Source organism: Barbus barbus, assembly GCF_936440315.1.
Source record: "Barbus barbus genome assembly, chromosome: 27".
Lineage (NCBI taxonomy): Eukaryota > Metazoa > Chordata > Actinopteri > Cypriniformes > Cyprinidae > Barbus > Barbus barbus.
This window is the reverse complement of record NC_136755.1, coordinates 11,483,035-11,503,365: the sequence shown is the minus strand read 5'-3', so window position 1 is coordinate 11,503,365 and position 20,331 is coordinate 11,483,035. Positions and strand designations below refer to the sequence as shown.

Here is a 20,331-nt window from a genome sequence, read left to right as displayed (position 1 = left end):
GTGGAGAGCTCAATACGCCCATATGGCCTTCTGCTTAAAGAGGTGTAGGACGGTAAACGTGCCTATTGAAATTGCTTTCAGAATTGAGATTACTCTTCGACAAATATTTCTTTAAAATATTGAAAAGACTTTGACTTGGCTAATGATATTGTTTATTAGCCATGAAAAGCTTTTATTAACCCATTGGTGAATTCTTTAGGCCTGCTTTTTCTGTTCTATACCTTTTTAGTGTAGGCCTATATGTCAAGAAATTTAAAAGACAAAATAGCCTAAAGCTTTAGGCTACATCAGGCTATTTCCACTAAAACAGGAATTGACACATTTGTTCACTGATTTCATAAGTGAAATAGATTACTTTATCCTTTAAGTTCTAAAGAAAATGAAAATGAAATTTCACAAAGGGAAAGTCTCAGCTGATTTCCATATCTTCTTTGAAGTGATTCAGCTCTATCTCCTCTTGTTCAAATGTCAAATACTTCAATAAATAAACCTTTTACTTTTTTAACTTTCTTAATGAATTATGTATTACAAGCTCACTGATAATTAGAGAAATATTGTAAGCTTTATTTTCTCTCAAAAAACAATGTTATGTATAAAATAAAGTTTTACAACCCTTCCAGTGTTTGATGTTCTGTTGAGATTGATTGGAGTAGCTACTGTAGGCAAGATTTTAAATGTATTTTGGCTACAAAAAAGAACACTTTTGGCGTCTGTATAATATGCAGAATATTAGAGATGTAGAAATGATCTGATCCCTATATGGAGGGAGAACGAGCTGAAAAAGTGACCTTTTGTCTCCTCACTAATCCTCCAACATAAGATTTACTATTTGCACTCCGGACAAGAAGTGCTATATTAGCTTGAAAGGTTCCCAGCGTTATCACGTAATTGCATTTTTTTACTAGTAACAATGCCAATTAGAGAACTTTCTAAATCAATTCTTACTGGTAACAATTACAATTAGAGAGCTTCGTAGTAAGAATTGAGATCTCTCAAATGTAATTGTTACTAGTAAAAATGCAATTATGTTGAGTTACGCAAGGAAACATTCTAAGGTAGAGTGGGGGAACCCCCCCCCCCCTCCCCCTTAAGGATTGTGTCATTTTTTTCAGTGAAACAAAAGTGAAATGTGCTCAGAAAAGTTATCATTGTTTTAGTGACAATGACATAAATTATAAACTAAGTATGAAAAATGTCCAGAGTTTTCATGTTATTAGATTTTTAACAAAAATTTAATTTGTGCCAAGGGGGCGTTTTACCCCACCTATGGGGCAAAATGCCCTCATGAGTGGGGTAAAATGCCCCCCAGTCTGACGAAGCAATTTGCTTTAAACATTTACAACAAAATCAGAGTACAGTTTTATTCAGTCTATTGAGAAAAAAGAAAAAGAAAAGTTAGCTGATGATAACTGCCTAGCTAACTAGCTACCTGATGCTAACTTGAGGTCATTTTTAAATATAAAGTCCAAATATTTTTATTCAACCAAACAGTTAGAATTAATTTGATGGGAAAACAAAGGATTTGATGTTTAGAACAGAATAACTACAGTAATTGCCCATTGCCCCCTGGGGGCGTTTTACCCCACATATGTTTGAGAAAAAAATATGTCATTTTGAAAATATAATTATATTTTTATTAAATAACACGTACTACTCCCTACTGTTCTCATATCATATATAACTGTGATGTTCTACAAAACAATAAGCTTTAAAACACTTTTTATTATTATTAGCCTACTGCTGAAAATAATTTACAGTGAAATGCGTTTTCTCTCCGGTACATCACCAGTGTAAGCTTCATGGTGAAAACTTCTACATCACTTTTGTCAACGTAGTCCATAGTTACAATAACAATTTATCTTGACTTTATCTTGCGGTTATTTTGAGAAAAACAGCTCAAGTCAAGTCACCTTCATTTATACAGCGCTTTTAACAATTCAGATTTTGTCAAAGCAACTTTCCAATATCAAAATAGGAAAAAAATAGTGTCAATAATGTAAAATGACAAGATTAAACACTCAATTTTCAGTTAAAGGAATTTAATTATTGAATTGAGTGATGTCATAGTCCAGCTCAGTTCAGTTTAAATAGTATTTGTGCAATCAAGTCGACAATATCGCTGGAAATTAAGTGTCCCAAAGCAAGCCAGAGGCGACAGCAGCAAGGAACCAAAACAAGGAGTAGGGGGCATTTCCCCCCACTCTATCCCTAAGCTAAATGGCTTGCCATAGGCGGCAGCCCATCACTAGTGTGGAGGCAAATTTGAGTGTAGGAGCTCTCATAGCGCTTGCGTGCAAACTAAGATACAATTCAAATTATAACCCGCCAAACTGGCAGAGTTGTTGTGTTACCTGTAACGGTTAATTTACACTCGCATTTTGCAGGTTGGGTGTTCATTTCAAACCCTGACTAATAATAGAACCAGATCACCAATTTAAAACCCATAATTAAAATTGTTTATAAATAAGAAGAGAGTTTTTGTTGGCTCAAATGCCATTTTACAAACCATTATTTTTAATAGTAAAATTAGGGACAAAACTGATGCAAGTATGCACTCAGAATTGTTAGACAACACTCTCAGAGCTCTAAGAGTAACTGGTGCTGTGTTAGTTACCCTGCTAATCTATATTAGCCACAGAAATCAAGCACTATATCCTTCGACACAACCACCACCACCATTGTTGGCGGTTCAGTGATCATGAATGCAAGCAGCAAAAGGATTCCCAAAAGTGTTACAGTACGCCATCAAAATATCCACCAGAAGGGCAAACCACCAAATGGATCAAATCAATGTCCATCAATGTGCAAATGATAACAGGAAACAGCAATCCAAAGTTCTAGAACAGGATTTTAATTCAACTCCATGTCCTCAGTTAGAGTGCATACATCATTCAGGCAGATACCCATTCATCTCATTACTCACTCCATCTCCCACCAAACTGACACACTACACCCTACAACTTTCAGACTTGTGTCCCTGAGTCCTGTGTTTCCCCTCCTCTCGTGCCCATATTTGGTTAGTTCCTGTTCCTGTCCCCATTTAGGTTTATTAGTTCATACTTCATATGCAGGGGTGTTGTTTCCATATGGCCGTCGCCATACCCAGGGGTGATTCTAGGATTTTTTTAATGGGGAGCCAAGAACCAGCCTGGGGGGGGGCCTATGGGAAAAGTCATGTGCCCCAACTCAAGTGGGATAACATAAAAATGGCACTGCACAAGTGCCTGGACAACTCATCTCTCGTTTTATAAATAAAAACAACTGAACAGACTTGTTCTCAACTTCTTTTATTGTCCAAACAACACGGTGTGTGTGTGTGTGTCTAGTGAACTTTTTGTAAAAATTGTTCATGTTCTGACTTTCACCTGTTGCTGCAGATATGGCTTCTGGTGTAGTCCTCACTGGCCCTCTCTGGCTGCCTCTGACCTGTGCTGCCAGGTTCAGGGCTGCTCATTTGCTGGCCAACTTGGCCCTGCCTGGTGGATTGGCACTGACATGCACTGCACTGTACTGCATCAACCTGTCTTTGACAATGTATTGCTGCTGTTGTCCCCTTTTCATTTTTTTAAACATAAAATTCTGTCTAAAAATAATAATAAAAAACAACAACTCTAACGTAATCATCAATATTACACAAATAGTAGGCTATATTTAATAGCCATATTCTCATCTGATTAAAGACAAAATCATTTAAATGTGAAGCTGTTCTTGGACATTGCAAATTAAAACAATATATATATATATATATATATATATATATATATATGTAAGACTACCATGCAAAAACGTTTGTTTATTCAATAAAAAACAGGTGCTTTTACTATTCTGCATCTTAACATTCCAAGTGTCAGAAGCTAACATGATTAAAACCGCACATTTTAGCGTTTACCACGTTACTGCAGTAGCCCCTCCCTGCAGAACAAAGACCCAGGGGCGGGGTTGGATCCACATCTAGGGGGTGGAGATGGATAGGTTTAGTTATAGGTAAGGTGGGACCCCCTGGATCTTGTGTTCTGCAGTGAGGACCATCTTGACATCAGCGGCAGCGCGTGAGATTTTAAATGCACCCAAACTGCTCCCGCGCCGCAGATGTGACTTTGATCGTTTTTTCAGACAGTGCCACCTGCTGTTTGGAAGATTACCTAACCTGAATTCAATTGCTGATAGATTGCAACTTACACTATTTTTCTACTATAAAATATTACGCTATGACTGAATGCATTATTATATAAAATATTACACATAGATTTAATGCATTAAGTCTGGTTTATTTTTATAATTTGTACTTGTAAATAGAAATTGTTCAGTTACTTAAATATTTTCATAGTCATTTATTGTTTTCCTAATTAAGGATTTATCACATTCTTTAGTATTGAGTTAGGGGATGATCATTAACTACTATTTACATACAATAAATTATAGTGCTCGGAGTCATTTTCTCACACCAAACTTTATTTTTGAGGTCCTACAAGTCATCGACCTGTAAACAATACAGAGAAAAATGGTGAAAATAATTGGGTTTATAATGTATATATTACATATTAAATAACATCAAATAAAATAAATGCTTTACATTCTTGTTGGGGAGATTTTTAATTTCTCGAGCAATTCTCCTGTCAAATTTAGTGGCTCGCGTTATTTGCTTTCTGTGCCTTTCTGAATACAGACACCAACCCATCCCTGCACTTCACACCCCCTGCACGGCCTGGAACATAACATTTATTTTGTTATTTTCGCTGTTGTCCGTGCTTGTTTATTTACAATACCTGCAGAGCTTCTGATGGTTCGGCCGGCTTAGAACAAGGGCGGGTTTATACAAATGTTGGGGGCGTAGTGATCCCGACTGTTGCGTCACAGTCGGTGTAATGTTCTGATTCGCCTGTTTTTCAGTGGTCTTTTTTAATCACGAGATTTACATATGAAGGAGGAAACTATGGTGTTTGAGGCTCACTGTATGTCATTTCCATGTACAGAACTGTTATTATTTAAATATGCCAGGGTAAAGACAGTTTTTCATTCTATGGCACCTTTAAGACTCACTTCAAGGCGGGAGACGGTCAGGCGTACGAAAGAGGGATTTAACGTTATTCATCTCCAGACATCAACGTGGCAGATATGTTTGCGAAAACCAAGAACTTCACGTCGCAAAACAATGGGAAAACTTACAAAGTCATCTTGCAGAATAGAATCAACCCCCAGAAGAGGGAAATCAAGGAGAAAAACATCTGGTTAGTCCCTATACCAGTAGGCATATCTGCTGCGAAAGAAAAATAAATAGTAAAGAGCTCAGTTCGACCTTATGGACTTCTGCTTAAAAAGGTGTAGGAAGGCCAACGGTAGGGCCTATAGCAGAAGTTACTATACTGTACTTCCAAATGCTTAACATTCTATGTGTTATGTTCTATATCTAGGCTATGTGTTTCTCATAACGGAGGACAAACAGAGGGACAACATTCTATGAAGTGTATTAAAAAGGCATACATTTTTTTTCTTTTGCACATCATTAAGAGGGGTTTTTTGATACCCCAAACACCGACAACATTTGTTGTCATAATGCCCACAAATATAAGTCGTAAGTCTCATTATTTTAATGCAACTTAATACAACTTTTCCAATCTCCAGAGAACCATTTATCAAACTCAAGAACCATATATATATACATATATATATATATATACAGTGAGTTTCATAAGCATATATAGCGTTCTCTGCGCACTGACATGATGTACCATAGTTGAAGATTTAGTTATGGACGGTAGGAATATTTATTGAGAGATGTACAGCTACACAGTGATTTTTATGACAGTTTATTTGGGGAAGGCCAGCGCTAATCCAGATGTCACCTGTAGATGTCGCCAAAATCATTACTCAACCAAAACATAGAGTACGTGATGTTATTTTAAATTTAGAATAAATGTACTCTTATTAAACCTATGTTAAACCTATGTATTATTTTGGTAGTTAGAACTTAAGTTGAACACTAAGCGTCAGCTGTGATTTCTTAGCATTTTAATCCGAGAGGATAGAACGTCGCTGATGTTTTAGCATTGCAAATTCAACTGTGACCTGTAAAGTTACCGGGAATAAGAGCAGGTTTGCATATGAGTGTCGCTCATACACACTCGGATACACCCAATGTGTTCCCTGACCAGGGAATGAGTACTGTCTGCGCGTTTAATTAGCACATTCCTCCTGCACTTGAAGTAGATGTGCGCCGCTGGGCACGATAACACTCACTAAAGTGCTTAACTTCACTGCTGTCAGAGGAAGACACGATGGGATGCACTTCTAGCACTCAGACCACAGCTCAAGACACGACAGAACCCAACACCAAACAAGATGGAAGCACATCAGGTAAGAATACACTACCCCCCCAAAAAATCACAATTGATCTATATTTTGTCAAATATTGTAGATTTGCAAGGTGTTTCATGAGGTTAAGGAATAATTTTAGGTAAGGGGGCACTGCATTTGGTACATTCATAGTGTGATATAGATGTCATAATGTGTAGACACCAATGCTAAAATGCATGGCAGATCCTTAAGTGATAGAGGAAGATTGTGATCTTAGTTACTTTTCAGATCCTGGGTCACCCTAACTTGAAACTGAACCCTCATCTATTGTGTAAGGCATCCAGATCCTTATCCAGAATGCTGTCATCAGTCCGCCATACAGTTTAGATCTACTTGACTCCAGCGTCTCTCGTAGAGAAACTTGCAGTATTCATTACACTAAAATCCCCATGGAGAAACCTAAGGTTAAACTGCTTGCCCAGAGCTTAAACTATAAGACTTTTAACTGAAAGTTACAAGAAAAAGGATGTTTTTATGGTTTGGATGACAATTTCAAATCGCAATTTGATAACTGCTTTTGAATTATTAACATTCTTTCAGAGAAACACTATATTATGCGGTTTTATAATTAGCATGCATGCAGTTTTTATGATCCCATGTTACACTTACATTTATGTATTTGGCAGATGTTTTTATCCATAGTGGCAAAATGCATTTACTGGTAACAAAACCATGACTTTGTTTTTAGCATCATGCTCAGTTGAGCTACAGAAACAAAATATTTGTACTTTTAAAAATGGATTTGTCACACGGCAGCAGCAAAAATGTAATTAGAAATTGCTAAATGCTTAAAATGGTGACCGGTCAGAACACCTAAAATATACACACAAAACACACCTTCCTTTATACGATGATATTGATTGCAATCTCATGAACATTCATAAAATGTGTGTGATTTAAAAAAAAAAAAAAAAAATACATTTAAAAATAATTTTGAGTTTGGTTGTATTGAATTAAATTTGTCAAACAAATGAAGGAACTTTGTTTTGCTTTGTTGATGTTACATGTCTGTTTCCTGAGCTATCACAGTGGGTGAATTCTTGAGGAAATACATTTTAGGTGATCAGAGGAGGTCCTCCCCACCTCAGGAGCTCCCTCAAGCGTGGTGATGCATGTCAACCTGCCAGTGGTGATATTTAAACAAAGTGTGTGCTTATGGAGCTGAGAAGAAGGTTTCATGTAAATGTTGTGTGCTTTAGATCACAGATGTCCGATGTAATAAAGATCTGCTAGTTTGCCTGTTTTAATACATCACCTTAGGTTTTATTATTTAACCAGAAAGTCAGTGTATTGCTTTCAGTTTCATGTAAGTATAGGCAGTTGACACTTGATACAAGATGGGAAGAGAGAAAAAATATAACATTTTTCATAATTCTGTGTTGATGAAATGTGAATTCTGTGGAAAAGATTTAAATATAATAAAATGTGTTGAACCGAGCTGAGTATATTGAACTCATGTTGGATTATTTTATCAGTATTGAAATTGAGATTATTCTCAGTTTATTCTGCAGAAACCTGTTTGAAAACTCTGTGTGTGTGTGTGTGTGTGTGTGTGTGCTTGTTTATGCCACATTGTAGGGACCAAATGTAGTAAAACCTGAAACTTTTTGAGGAAATTTTTTATTTTTTTTTAATAGTAAATGATGTTTATCTGAAAGTGTAACAACGCAAACAGGTTTTCTGTAAGGGGTAGGTTTAGGATTAGGGTAAGATTGGGGGAATAGAAAATATTGTTTGGTCAGTATAAAAGTAATAGGAGTCTATGGAAAGTCCCCACAATTCACAGAAACAAACGTGTGTGTATATGTGTGTGTGTGTATATATATATATATATATATATGATGCTGATGCAGAAATGACACAATATATCACAAGTTCTGACTCCATGCAGGCCTAGTTGTACCCCATTTATGATATGTATATGCCTAAACACATGATCCATAATATGAGGGAAATAATAGAGGGGGAAATTTTTTTTTTTTTTTACTGTTTTATAATAAAAATGAATAATTATAACGTAAAATAATAGTTAAAAAAGATACTTCAGAATGATTAATATACTATTTTATTTTTTGTAAATATTTCAAATTTATATATTTTAAAATTTTGTTTTATTGAGTGTTTTTTTCCCCTTTCTGAATAGTTTTTTTTATTAAGTTTTAGTTTTAGTTAAGTGCTCCAACTTCAAATTGTTACCAATAATTGCCAAGGAGACATTTCTAATTTTCATTTAGTTTTATTATATTTTAGTTAAAGTTTTTATTTGAAATAATGAATTCTTTTAATGCTTTTAGTTTTAGCTCACGATAATAACCCTGGTTAAAATGTTTGTCTTAATCTCTAAGGAACAAGTAATGAAAACGGTGGTCCTGCAGCAGACAGTGAGACGATTCCAGACCAAACCCAAGCTGAGGAATCTCCACAGACATCCAGTGCAGCTCCTGATGCCTCAGAGGAAGTACAGAGCTCTGAGGCTGCTGTAGCTCACAGTGAACCAGAGGCAGCTGCTGCTGAGGCCGTTACAACTGACCAGCCTGCTGAACCTGAATCCAGCCCCTCCACGACAGCTGAGAATACCGAAGAACCAGCACAGAGTGGTACGTTTCACATTTACAGACAACAGCCAATTTCCATAACTTAAAGGGACTGTGAGCAAAGTCTCATGGAAAAACTGGCTCAGAGTAGTTCTTCAAGATTAAGGTACATAATACCTTGTGTTCTGTTCTTGTGCATGCAAATGGCTTTGGTACTTTCGAGGGACGTATCTCTAGATGCAAAACACCTTGTACATTCTCTTTTACAACGAAGGCTTCCTGAAATACATTTGTAATGCTATAAGAAGTTAAAGCACCATTTTACACATTCATACTGAAGTGAAAGGTGTTGGCACTAGTTTAAACACGTGTAACCTGACAAGTGTCCTACTAACCCAGGAGTACACTGCCCTGCTTAATTTCCCCTTTCCAGCCTTGTTACCGAACGTTTTACTAAGGGTTTCTAGCAGATGTTCTTCCATCTGATGGTCTGAAAAAGGTTAGGAGAACTGAACCTTGAGAAAGAAAAGATTTTGGTTACTGAAACCAGGTTCCAGTTAAACGAACAGGTTTGTTTTCGGCATTATGCACCGTAAAAAATGGAATTAGGAGTAGTGCATTATTTTCATCTTTAACAGTAGTTTCTTTGGCCAGATCTTAAATGTGGCGAGGGCCACAGCTTGCCTCACTGCCTGAAGTTTAAATGTAAATGACAATTTATCCACGGATGCAAATGTCTTGGGTGCAATGTGGAAAAAAACTTTGACATTGTCAAATAACGTAATGACTAACCACAGAATAGAATGCAACAAGAAATAATACTCTGCTGGACACAGCAACTGATTTTAAATATATTTTTATTAGTTTTAGTAAGTCCAACGTAAGAAACGCACAGGACGTGTTCTGAAAAGATACAATCAGCTAATGGTCTCTGTAGACTGATACATTTATCATATATTTGAGAATTTCAGTTCATTTTAATAATGTTTTTTTAACCAAAATTTATTACAAATTTTTTTGGGGGGCTGTATAAACCATTATGAAGAAAAAAAAAAGAATTAAGCCTAAATTAATAGTAATAATTACATGCATCTATATTTCCACAGAAAACACAACTGAGGCCCAGGCTGAATCTTCCTCACCAGAGGAAGCACCTGGTAAGTAGGTTAATATGATGCAAGACAGACCTAAAAAGTTAAATCTTCTCCTGAGGATAAATGTCTGGTCTGATTTCCCATACCACTTCATCTCTTTCAGCCTCTGGTGCAGATAGTTAAGTGTGCATCATTTGGCACAGCCACTACAGAATCACTACTCAACCACCTGATTTCAATAAACTCAAGATTTCATACGCATAGTTGAAAAAAAACAGTGGAACATTAGCTCATTTATTATATAGATATTGCTTGTTCGTTGCCAAGATATAGACCAACTGGTCTTCAGAGACTCTGTGCCTGTCTTTATATACAAAGATTACAAACATCCCACTCCAGTTATAGTTTAGTGAATTATAATTGCTGGCTTTAGTTAGAGTTTTCCAATATTTAATATCGGTGCCTATTTTAGTGGCTTTTACTCCTCTATAAAAAATGCAAAAAGCCAAAGTGAATAAACAAATTGTGGAATGCTATTTATATAATTATGTAATATTTTACCAACTGAAATAAAATGTTATATACATTTAAAATGACAACGGACATGATATTTGAAAAACAGGCTTTTTGATTTTATTTTTTTGTATGCTAATGTATTCCTGCAACAAGCATGACAGATTGAACTCAACAAATGGAAGTAATGTTGTTTTTGTGGTGTGGTTTGATTTAATGTGATAATGACAAGTTTAAAAATAAAGCTGAAATTAACTGGGTTTTGAATTGTTGCTATTACAGAATATATAATGATGAGAGATCAATAGTGAATTTCAATAGCATATTTATATTAGCAAAGTGGCCTACAGACTTGGTGACTTCCCTGTTATTAGTTTAATGGGAGACTAAAAGTCTGATTGATTTTGTAATCTGGGATGTGGTTTGACTCCGTATAACTGTATTTACAATTTGTGATGCATGCTATCATATAGTCAGGAAGCATCTGTGATGGGCCCCAACACAGCAATCGCTTCAATCTCAACAAGCCCCCCCTGTAAAACAGAAAATCAAGTTAAAATGGGATTTCCCTCCCTTTTTGATCTCAAGTCGATCACTTACAGTAAAGTAACTCTCCTCAAGAAGTCATATAATTTGAGGTATTCTTCATCTCCATAGCTCAAACAGTATGGATTGTGATCCTTGGATGATCCTTCAGAAATCATTCTAATAGGCTGATTTACTGACCCCAGACTTTTGATCAGTAGTTACCTTAGCAAACACCAATAACTAGTCTGTGTTTTATACTCACTCTGGGCAGGGCAGCTACTTGATAGGCAGCTCTAGCTGGGAAATTGCTCTTGAAAACTTAGAAAAAGAAACAGAGAAACCAAAGTTTTCAGACTTTGGGAAAATCTGGGTTCTTTCCTGATGACAAAGATAAACAAAACTTCCAGTAAAGTTGAAACTGACACTTTGTGTCTATAAGCTATATAAGATATCATTTTCATCTGGCATAGTTGACTACTGTAGTTCTTGTGATCATGAAAAGCAGCCTCTTATGCTTGTTTATATGCATCATTAATTGCATCATAAGTTTTAAAGAGAGAACGACACAAATTCAATTCAGAGTATTTGTTGACGCTGCAGGTTTGCATGTCACATCCTGGAAGGTTCTGTGTGGTAGGAGGCAGTGATGATGGGTTGTCCTCATAAAGAGGAGGCTTTCGTTTCACAGAACTGCACCGTATCCCTTTACACGCAGACAGGATAGGATTACCCATCAGCTTTGTGGTCAAGAGGAAATACACAGGGCATAATCAATAACTTGCATAAAGCATTACCACTAAAGTGTAGGATGGGAAATAAAGTTATTTTAGGAAAGGGATATACAGGGAACACAAATGCCATGATTGTTTTTAATTCCACTACAATGTCATTCCCAATTATGAGGTTTTCTACATTAGCAAGTCTATTGAAACTGTAAGGCAAATCTGTGGTTATATGTGTAATTATTCCATCATGACTCTTTTATTCATACTCACACTGCTTGTAAACATCATTGACGTTATTGAAGTCATTAATGTCTGCCAACAACACTGTGGTTTTGACAACTGCAAAAATAAATAAAAGTACAGTTTATAAAATGCCTGAAAATTAGTAAGAAAGAACTGACATGTTAAAGGAATAGTTAAATCCAAAATGAAAATTTGCTGAAAATGTACTCTCAGGCCACCTGAGATGTAGAGAAGTCTGTTTCTTCATCAGAAAAAATTGGAGAAATGTAGCATTACATCATTTGCTCACAATGGATCCTCTGCAGTGAATGGGTGCCGTCAGAATGAGAGTCCAAACAGCTGATAAAAACATCACAATCCACGAGTAATTCACACAACTCCAGTTCATAAATTATTGTCTTTTGAAATGAAAAGCTGCATGTTTGTAAGAAACAAATCCATTACGACATTTTTAACTTCAAATGGAATACAGCATACATCCTAGATGGCGTGAGGGTGAGTACATTTTCAGCAAATTTGCATTTTTGGGTGAACTATAACTTTAAGCAGGTGGTGCTTGATGATTTACCATTTTCATATCCACATCCAGCAGCTTTCAGAATCTCCCCCATGTTAATGAGTGCCTATGAAGTTGCAAGGAAAAACACTGAAACATGCATAACTACGTTTATCCAATGTTGGATTTTGTTTTTGTCAAAATAACTGCTTTGTGCAATAAAACTTGTTAATTTGTGTATTAAAGTCAATGTGAAATCCAAACAGACCATATTTACTTAATATATTAATTACTTAAAATATAATTATAATACATGATTGTGAATGAATCATTTATTCATCAAAATGTCAACAGTTGTTTAAGGGCCACTATATGTGTTTTGTCACCTGCTTGGCCTGATCCTGCACTCCTCCGGCCACCAACTGTCCACCAACGTCCATGCCGATCTGTCCTGAGATGTACATTGTACGGTCCACCAAAACAGCCTGGCTGAATGTAGCAGCAATATAATTTAAAATGTAAATTAATAGTGAACTCTGAGTTTGGAAGGAATAAGAATGTTTTACTAATATACATTACAATGCATTGTGGGTAATGTTATCTTCCTCTGCCTTCTGCTGGCACAACCAGTGCACTGCAGTTATAACTAGCCCAACAGCCAATCAGGTTTTCTTGCTTTATGTAAGGTTGGGCATAGTATATTTGGATATTTTTTTAATCATAAATTGGATACTGAATATTATATAAACTAAAATCTCACAGTAGAATTGCAGACCACAATGATCAAGTGCAAGTTCAGCTTGAGATCATAGTCCAAGACAATATCAAGTCCAAGTTAATGTGTCTAATACAAGACAACTTCAGTAAGTTACATAATGCAAAAATTAATGCCAGTTGTTTAAGGACAAGGTTTGCACAACTGCAAGGAAACTAAAGATCATAGGTCGAGTCAATATTCATTCATGCAGGTTTAAATCATGTAATCAGCTGGGCATAAAGTGCAATGTATATAATATATGCAATAAAAAAAATACACTAATCTAGTGCCAGAAATACTAACCATTTTTAACATAACCATACTGTCAAAGCAGAAGAAACCCCATTGACCTCTGGTCAAGTCAATGAACTTGACGCCTCCTCCTCTTCTTACTCTCTATTGGTTAAAACATCAACGCCCCAATTGTAACCACTTTCAATTACATTTTATGCAAAATAAATAAATAAATAAAAACATGCATTAATTAATTAAATAAAAAATATTAATAATAAAAAAAAGCTCTAACATCTGTAAATGTCTTTTTTGTTGGAGAAACCTTTTTATATTTTTATAAGGGGGGTTGAAGCCACCTGTTAAAAATGATAAAACGGTGGTTATGGAGCGTTACAGAAATCTTATCGTAATGCATGCATAAAATCCCTATTTTACAGTTTTGAATCTAAATGCTATTGTTCTGTAACATTAAAGTGATTGAATGAGAAGACCTGTATATGCCTTGTCTAATAGGGGCTTTAAGTATATATGGGATTTTTCTCTTAATAGAAGCCATCTCATCTAAACAGTTTATGAAAAGTAAGTCGCTTTAAATCTCCAGCACAAAGTTGCTGAGTGCAACAAAGACACGCCCCGATCAAATATTGCATTGCAGCCTATGTCGGGCCTTTTGTTGCTTAATGCATAGCTTGTGGCGTTTTATGTAAAATAAATTAAAAAATCACACTTATCCATATGCTAGAGCATGTCACGTGTGCGTTTGCTGAGGAAGGTAAACATGCTGGTTTGACTGGACAGCAGACTCTCACCTGTAGGGCCCGATGGCGGCTGGAGCAGCTGCAGTGTGAATGATCTTCCTAATAACCGCAGACATCTCTGAACACTGAGATCCCAACGACACCCGGGAAGCACAACTGTCAGTACACTTCTACTGGAGTTAATGAATGAGTGTAATGCAGGTTTGTAGGGATTCACTTCCTGTAGGCGTCAGCGATTCCTACCATATCGACCCACATATAGAGACATTGCACGTGTATTTACGATCATTCAATAACATGTCGCACAGTATGGAACTATAGTTGGAAGAAAATTCAAGGAAAGAAATGGTAGACAGAGCATGTATGGTTAAACCAGCTGATACAGGTCTTTATGTATGTATATAATAGTTTTCATAAATAAGATCTCTGTGAAATAGAGTGATTACGGTAATTGGTGAAACCAGTCAAAAAGTTCAATATCTTCATAGTTTTTATGGTTAATAGGCCTATATATACAATTTTATAAATATTAGCTTGTTTATTGTAGTTTTTAGTGCTCATAGTTTAAATAAATGACTCGAGAGAATCATATTCACACCATAAGTATTGTTTTTGTAACTTCAAACTGAAAAAGTTATTTTTAAATAATATTGACATTTGTTCTGAAAAAGAACAATTTTTAATTGAAAAAATATTTTGGAGCTGAGAAAAACTAGAACGACATTTTACTCATTTTCTAGGACTGGAAATCACCATGAAAATGTCCTTTTGTTTCCAGGTTTGTCTCTGTATTTCATAGCGTTTCAGTAGTGTTCCCATATGTTTCACAATATTAAATATACTGTTGTTAAATAAGTCCACATAGGGTTTAAGGAGAAAAGTAACAGACCTTTATTCAAAAACTATGCAGAGTGCAAAAAATAACACACATTATGAATAATGCACAATAAATTAGAGTGTTCAGTAAAAATGTGCCTATGTAAATGTCAGAGTATGAAATAAACTGATATAACTCACAACTGCAGGAAATGTAAGGCATTGGTAACATCCCTATTTTATGAATAAGCTTTTGTAAAAAAGAAAAATCATTAGACTATACTTCAAACCAACTCGGATTTATAGACATCATCAGTCCACAATCAGGGCATAAACATTGTGAGTCATTTTAATGTCTATTTAAAACAACTCATCCTTCTCTGAAAAGATTCAGCAACCGGTTTAGGTCATTCACATTACTGGCATTGTTACATTACTATGTCCTTGAGTTGCTGTATTGCTTTTGGTTGTTATGGAGAGACTCAAATAGGCCTAGTAATGTTGGTACCATTACCATAATGAGAAACACAAAATCACTGCATTGAAAAGCCTCCATCTTTGAAAAAGACCAGAAGAGAGACAGTTCAAAGCCGAGCAACCCCTGAGATAAAGCAAGAACTTTAAAATGGGGCACAGGAAAAGTAGTTCTCACTTCCTCACGCAAATACTTGCCACAAGTTATCAAAGAGCCAGTGGCAGCGAAGAGACCATAGGGAAGACGTCACACAGAAACATTCAGAAACCGAGAAAGTGACATTCAGCATAAATAAGCCATGCATATTTACAAAGCTGTGGACAGATGTTTCAAACCTCACTTTGTGCCGACAACGAATTTTGATGGGATGGGAAGCATAGCTGCAGGAATGGTCCCATTTCTCTCTAAATTAATACCAGTAAAGATGACTGTGGCATCTCTACTCTAACATGGTCCCATATGAGCAGAATACTAACCTATAAAATACTAACTTCCAAAAGAGGGTTTTCAAGCGCTATAAGGCATTCTCTACTTTTGATTGTCTTTGGTTTAGTAATCCATTCACACCTAAAAATGACTTTGCAGCAGTCCAACCAGCATTTCTTAAGAATTCAGCCACAAAACTTCACATTTTCACAGTAATTTTCACCTGGGATTCATTTATAGTATTAAGAAAGTATTAACCATGGATGTAGAGATGGCTTTAATTTTAAAGTTAAAGAAAAGCCTAAACTTCATAACAATAGAGGTTGAGACTGATTAAGATTGTGAATAATTTGTTTTGTTTAAAGTGAACTCCTAATATTGTGACCTTTGAATTCTAAAAAACAAATCGTGATTTTATGTTTTATACATCCACTGGGACCTTCTTCGAATGTACAAACAGCAGGAATCTAGAATACGATGCAAAGATTGAACACATAAGATCTGGCCAGCCAGCTTTGAAGCTTCCGCATCTGAAGTCGGTTAGAAGTTCTGCTGCCGGCGTTTCTTCGCATCCATGGCGTCAAGAATGGGTTGCCTCTTAGCCGTGTAGCGCTGCCGCAGATCTTCAATCTCTCGCTCCATCATGGGGTCCAGAGCAGAAAGGCGCATCTGGAGCTCCTCAAAATCTAGGTTTTTCAGCTTCACAGACAGAAACAAACAGTGATTCATTTGATTCAGCTTTATGCATAAACAACGAATCGAAAGAACATTATCAGAGCACTTACAAAATCGAAATCTCCATCTTGCGGCACTTTCCAATTATCAGGGAAAGCGGTCTTGGAAATTAAACACGGGTCCTGCTGGTTGTGATTGTAACTCTCTTGTGCTTTATTTGAGTCTTGTTTGTCAAAGTAGTCCATGAAGGATGGACGCTGAATTTGCTGAGATGTAGGATTTCCTGTTCAAAGGAAAAAAACATCAGATTACACATTTCTCAAAGCAGCAAAAAAGTGTTAATGTGAAGAAAAAGACACAAATACTCACTCCTCATTGAGCCGAGATCTACCTCATCATCATCATCGCTGTTGATGACCATGGTGCCCAGGTCAGACTCCAGCATGGTGCCACCGTGCTCGATCATGGTCTGAGCGCCATCGCTCATGGTGCCTGTGGCTCGCATGGTTCCAGCGCTCTCCGAACCAGACTTCACCATGGTGTGGGAATCCACTTCCACTTCCTCATCCTGTACAATGCAGTCACATACGTAATCAGCTAAAACACAAACGCTGACATAAACTGAAGAACTAATACACAACGTCAGTGAATTATCTCACAGAGTTCTCATCATCCTCCTCCAGCTCTCTTTGCTGCTCCTGTTGTTTCTTGATCTTCATCTCCATGGCCTCTGTGATCAGGTCTCGCAGGATGGTCACTGGCTTAGCATTGGTTATAAATGGATGCTGCCGAATAGACAATGATCAGCAAACCAGATGTTTATGATCACGACTTGGATGGAAAACCCAAAAACAAATCCCCAAAATAAAATAGGGAATTAATAAATAGCTGTATGAATCATAAACAGAAACTAGTAGTTAGCAATTTTTTTGGCTCTTCCTATACCTGTAGCAGTTGAGTGGCCGTCGCTCTCTGCTCTGGATTCTTCACCAGACATTTCTTCACAAAATCTGTGAATTCATCACTCCACAGCTCTGGCTTGCGGAAAGTGGGTGGAGGGTTTGTGGGGATCATAAAAATAGCCTAATGACACAAAAAGACAAAACGACACACCATCACCAACCAGTTTCTTGTTTAAATTTCACATCAAGGACTTCTCAGTATGTTCCACTCACTCTCATTGGATGAATGTCTGCATAAGGAGGCTTTCCTTCGGCCATTTCTATGGATGTGATGCCGAGAGACCACATATCAGCCACGCAGTTGTAGCCGATCTCCTGGATTACTTCAGGGGCCATCCAGAAGGGTGTTCCTATAACAGTGTTCCTCTTCGCCATTGTGTCCTTTTGTGGGCATTATAAATAAACATGATTAGTGCATGAAACATGATATACACGACCAGTTTGGATACACGTGACTAAAATTGATCTTAGATGAATATGGATGAGAGAAAAACATTTAATTTGAATACTTAAGTACTTACAATTTTAATGTAAAAAAAAAAACAAAAAAAAAAAACAACAAAAAAAAAAAAATATATATATATATATATATATATATACACATACATACACAGTTTTTTCAAAACTAAATTGTAATTTTTTAATGAATGATTTAAGAAGCTGAAAATACTACATTTATTTGTTTAAAACAACATAATTCACACACTTTCACACTATGTAATTACACTTGTTTTATCTTTTTAATGACTTCAATACTATTCTAAAATATAGATAATTTTAATAAAAATGCTGAGTAATGTTCAAACCTTTAACTAGTAGTTTATGCAAGTTCTACATTAAAGCAAGATAGTTTCAATACTCACAGTAAGTTGTCCTGCCACTCCGAAATCAGCTAGTTTAGCATGGCCCTCTGTGTTGAGGAGAATATTCCCTGCTTTGATGTCCCTGTGGATTTTCCTCATGAAATGGAGATATTCCAGACCTTTCAAGGTGGATTTGAGGACTGTGGCGATCTCATCTTCGGTGAGCTTGACAAGAAAAAAAAACAAAAAACAGTGTTATTAACCATGCAATGAAGTTCTGTAGTGTATTTCCAGTTGTATTTTATTTACCGTTTTGTTGCGCAGTCTGATGATATCAGACACCGATCCAGCGCCACAGTACTCCATCACAATCCACAGATCTGTGTTCTTGAAATAGCTACCATAGTACTTCACCACATAAGGACTGTTAAAATATATGAAAACAGTAACTGTAGTGTTGGGAAATGTTTCATATAAAGCCAAAAATAAAAGGTTATTGTTATTCATTAATGGCTGGTTTACCTGTCACATTGTTGCATTATGGAGATCTCTTTGATGATCTCCTGCAGGTCTGATTCGACAGGAACCTGTTTAATGGCCACAACCTGGCCTGATTCCTTGTGAATGGCTTTAAAAACACTGCCATATGATCTGAACCAAAAAACATTCATTATATTAAATTTTTACACACAACTTAAGCATACAACATCACTTAAGTAGTATAATGTTAATACACACCCTTCTCCAAGCTTTTCAAGGACATCGAACACTTCCTCTGGCTGCTTGGTAAGACTGTCTTCACTGAGTTTCTTCAGTTTACTGTCATGAATAAACACAATCATAGTTTATTTAATGCATAAAACGCCATGGGCCCAGACAGCAGACGATAAAATGTAACTTAAACTAATATAATCACCAATAAACATAACAACAACTGGTCTAGTAACTTTAGTTAATTACGAACATTAAGATATTAACCCAATAATCTATTCTAGTTCGTTAAATGGTCTGCAGTTTCAGTTTGGTTAGTAAGATGAGGCCTGTAAATATTAGCTTGACTGATAGCTGGTTAGCCGAGCTCGTGTTTTCACTTACTTTTTGGGCACCGAATGCTCCATTATTGTTATTCTAATGAACAGGTAATTTCCGATTAATTTCAAACACTTTGTTTACTCAAAACTTAAGAAATAAAGCAATAACGCATGTTTTGTTTGGACTTTCAGGAAGCACTATCTGTCTTTCCGAGCCGCCGCTGACAACGATGTGAAGCGAACTGACGTGTGGGATTTTCCGTGATGAACTACACTTCAAAATAAAAGTCCTATGAGCGTCACCGTTAAGACTATACTGTATATTATACTGTAACTATCCACTGCTTATAAAATACAAAACTCTATTACATACTAAATTCTATCTGTATAATAGTAAATATATCGCTTGAGGCTCAGCGAGGTTGCAATAATGGAGACTCATTTACAGTGTTGGAGCAGAAAATAAATACATACATTAACGCCACGAATCGATTCAAAAGCCAGTTTATGTTATAGTGGATTTCATTTAGTTTCATATTTATGGGCAAAATATATTAATATTGTTAAAATAGGGTATGGGTAAAATGAGGGCGATGTATGCAGATTCAAACATATAGCCTAAATGGTGTTCAGTTAGTACAATTAGTTTCTGACTGTTTATGATTAGCCAAACAGTGTTTCAGAATACAGCAATGGGCCATTTCACTTTTTATCATTCCACTTGTTCATAAACCAGCGGTAGGCCTACATAGAGAGCCAGGAGCAGAGTTTACTTTGAGTTGGTTTGTACGCCAAATTGGGGAATGGAAAGCCCAGAGTGACTCTGTACGCTGTAAAAAAAGAAAAAGAAAAAAGAAAAGTTGAGCCAACTTAAAACTTTAAGGCAACCAGCTTCAGCAGATTTTTG

The 20,331-nt window shown here is 36.2% G+C and overlaps 3 protein-coding genes across 3 annotated transcripts; 1 reads left to right on the top strand and 2 right to left on the bottom strand.

The window, feature by feature from the left end:
- The first annotated feature begins 5,866 nt into the window (after positions 1 to 5,866).
- On the top strand, positions 5,867 to 12,747 carry LOC306846926 (uncharacterized protein). The gene is made up of 4 exons (XM_079380630.1): positions 5,867 to 6,354; positions 8,700 to 8,951; positions 9,995 to 10,045; positions 10,146 to 12,747. Exons 1-4 carry the CDS (start codon positions 6,276 to 6,278, stop codon positions 10,163 to 10,165), a joined length of 402 nt encoding a protein of 133 aa, XP_079236756.1. The 5' UTR covers positions 5,867 to 6,275; the 3' UTR covers positions 10,166 to 12,747.
- Positions 9,729 to 14,467, bottom strand: LOC306846925 (2-iminobutanoate/2-iminopropanoate deaminase-like). The gene is made up of 6 exons (XM_079380629.1): positions 14,288 to 14,467; positions 12,874 to 12,976; positions 12,560 to 12,614; positions 12,019 to 12,087; positions 11,286 to 11,341; positions 9,729 to 11,028 (listed from the first exon to the last, which is right to left on the bottom strand). The coding sequence occupies exons 1-6, from the start codon at positions 14,350 to 14,352 to the stop codon at positions 10,969 to 10,971; spliced, it is 408 nt and encodes a 135-aa protein (XP_079236755.1). The 5' UTR covers positions 14,353 to 14,467; the 3' UTR covers positions 9,729 to 10,968.
- A 639-nt stretch (positions 14,468 to 15,106) lies between these two features.
- LOC306847374 (serine/threonine-protein kinase 3) lies at positions 15,107 to 19,668 on the bottom strand. The gene is made up of 11 exons (XM_079381287.1): positions 19,489 to 19,668; positions 19,132 to 19,212; positions 18,916 to 19,044; positions 18,703 to 18,817; positions 18,454 to 18,618; positions 17,804 to 17,971; positions 17,574 to 17,711; positions 17,288 to 17,413; positions 16,998 to 17,196; positions 16,739 to 16,911; positions 15,107 to 16,652 (listed from the first exon to the last, which is right to left on the bottom strand). The coding sequence occupies exons 1-11, from the start codon at positions 19,509 to 19,511 to the stop codon at positions 16,494 to 16,496; spliced, it is 1,476 nt and encodes a 491-aa protein (XP_079237413.1). The 5' UTR covers positions 19,512 to 19,668; the 3' UTR covers positions 15,107 to 16,493.
- Between the last annotated feature and the right edge of the window lie 663 nt (positions 19,669 to 20,331).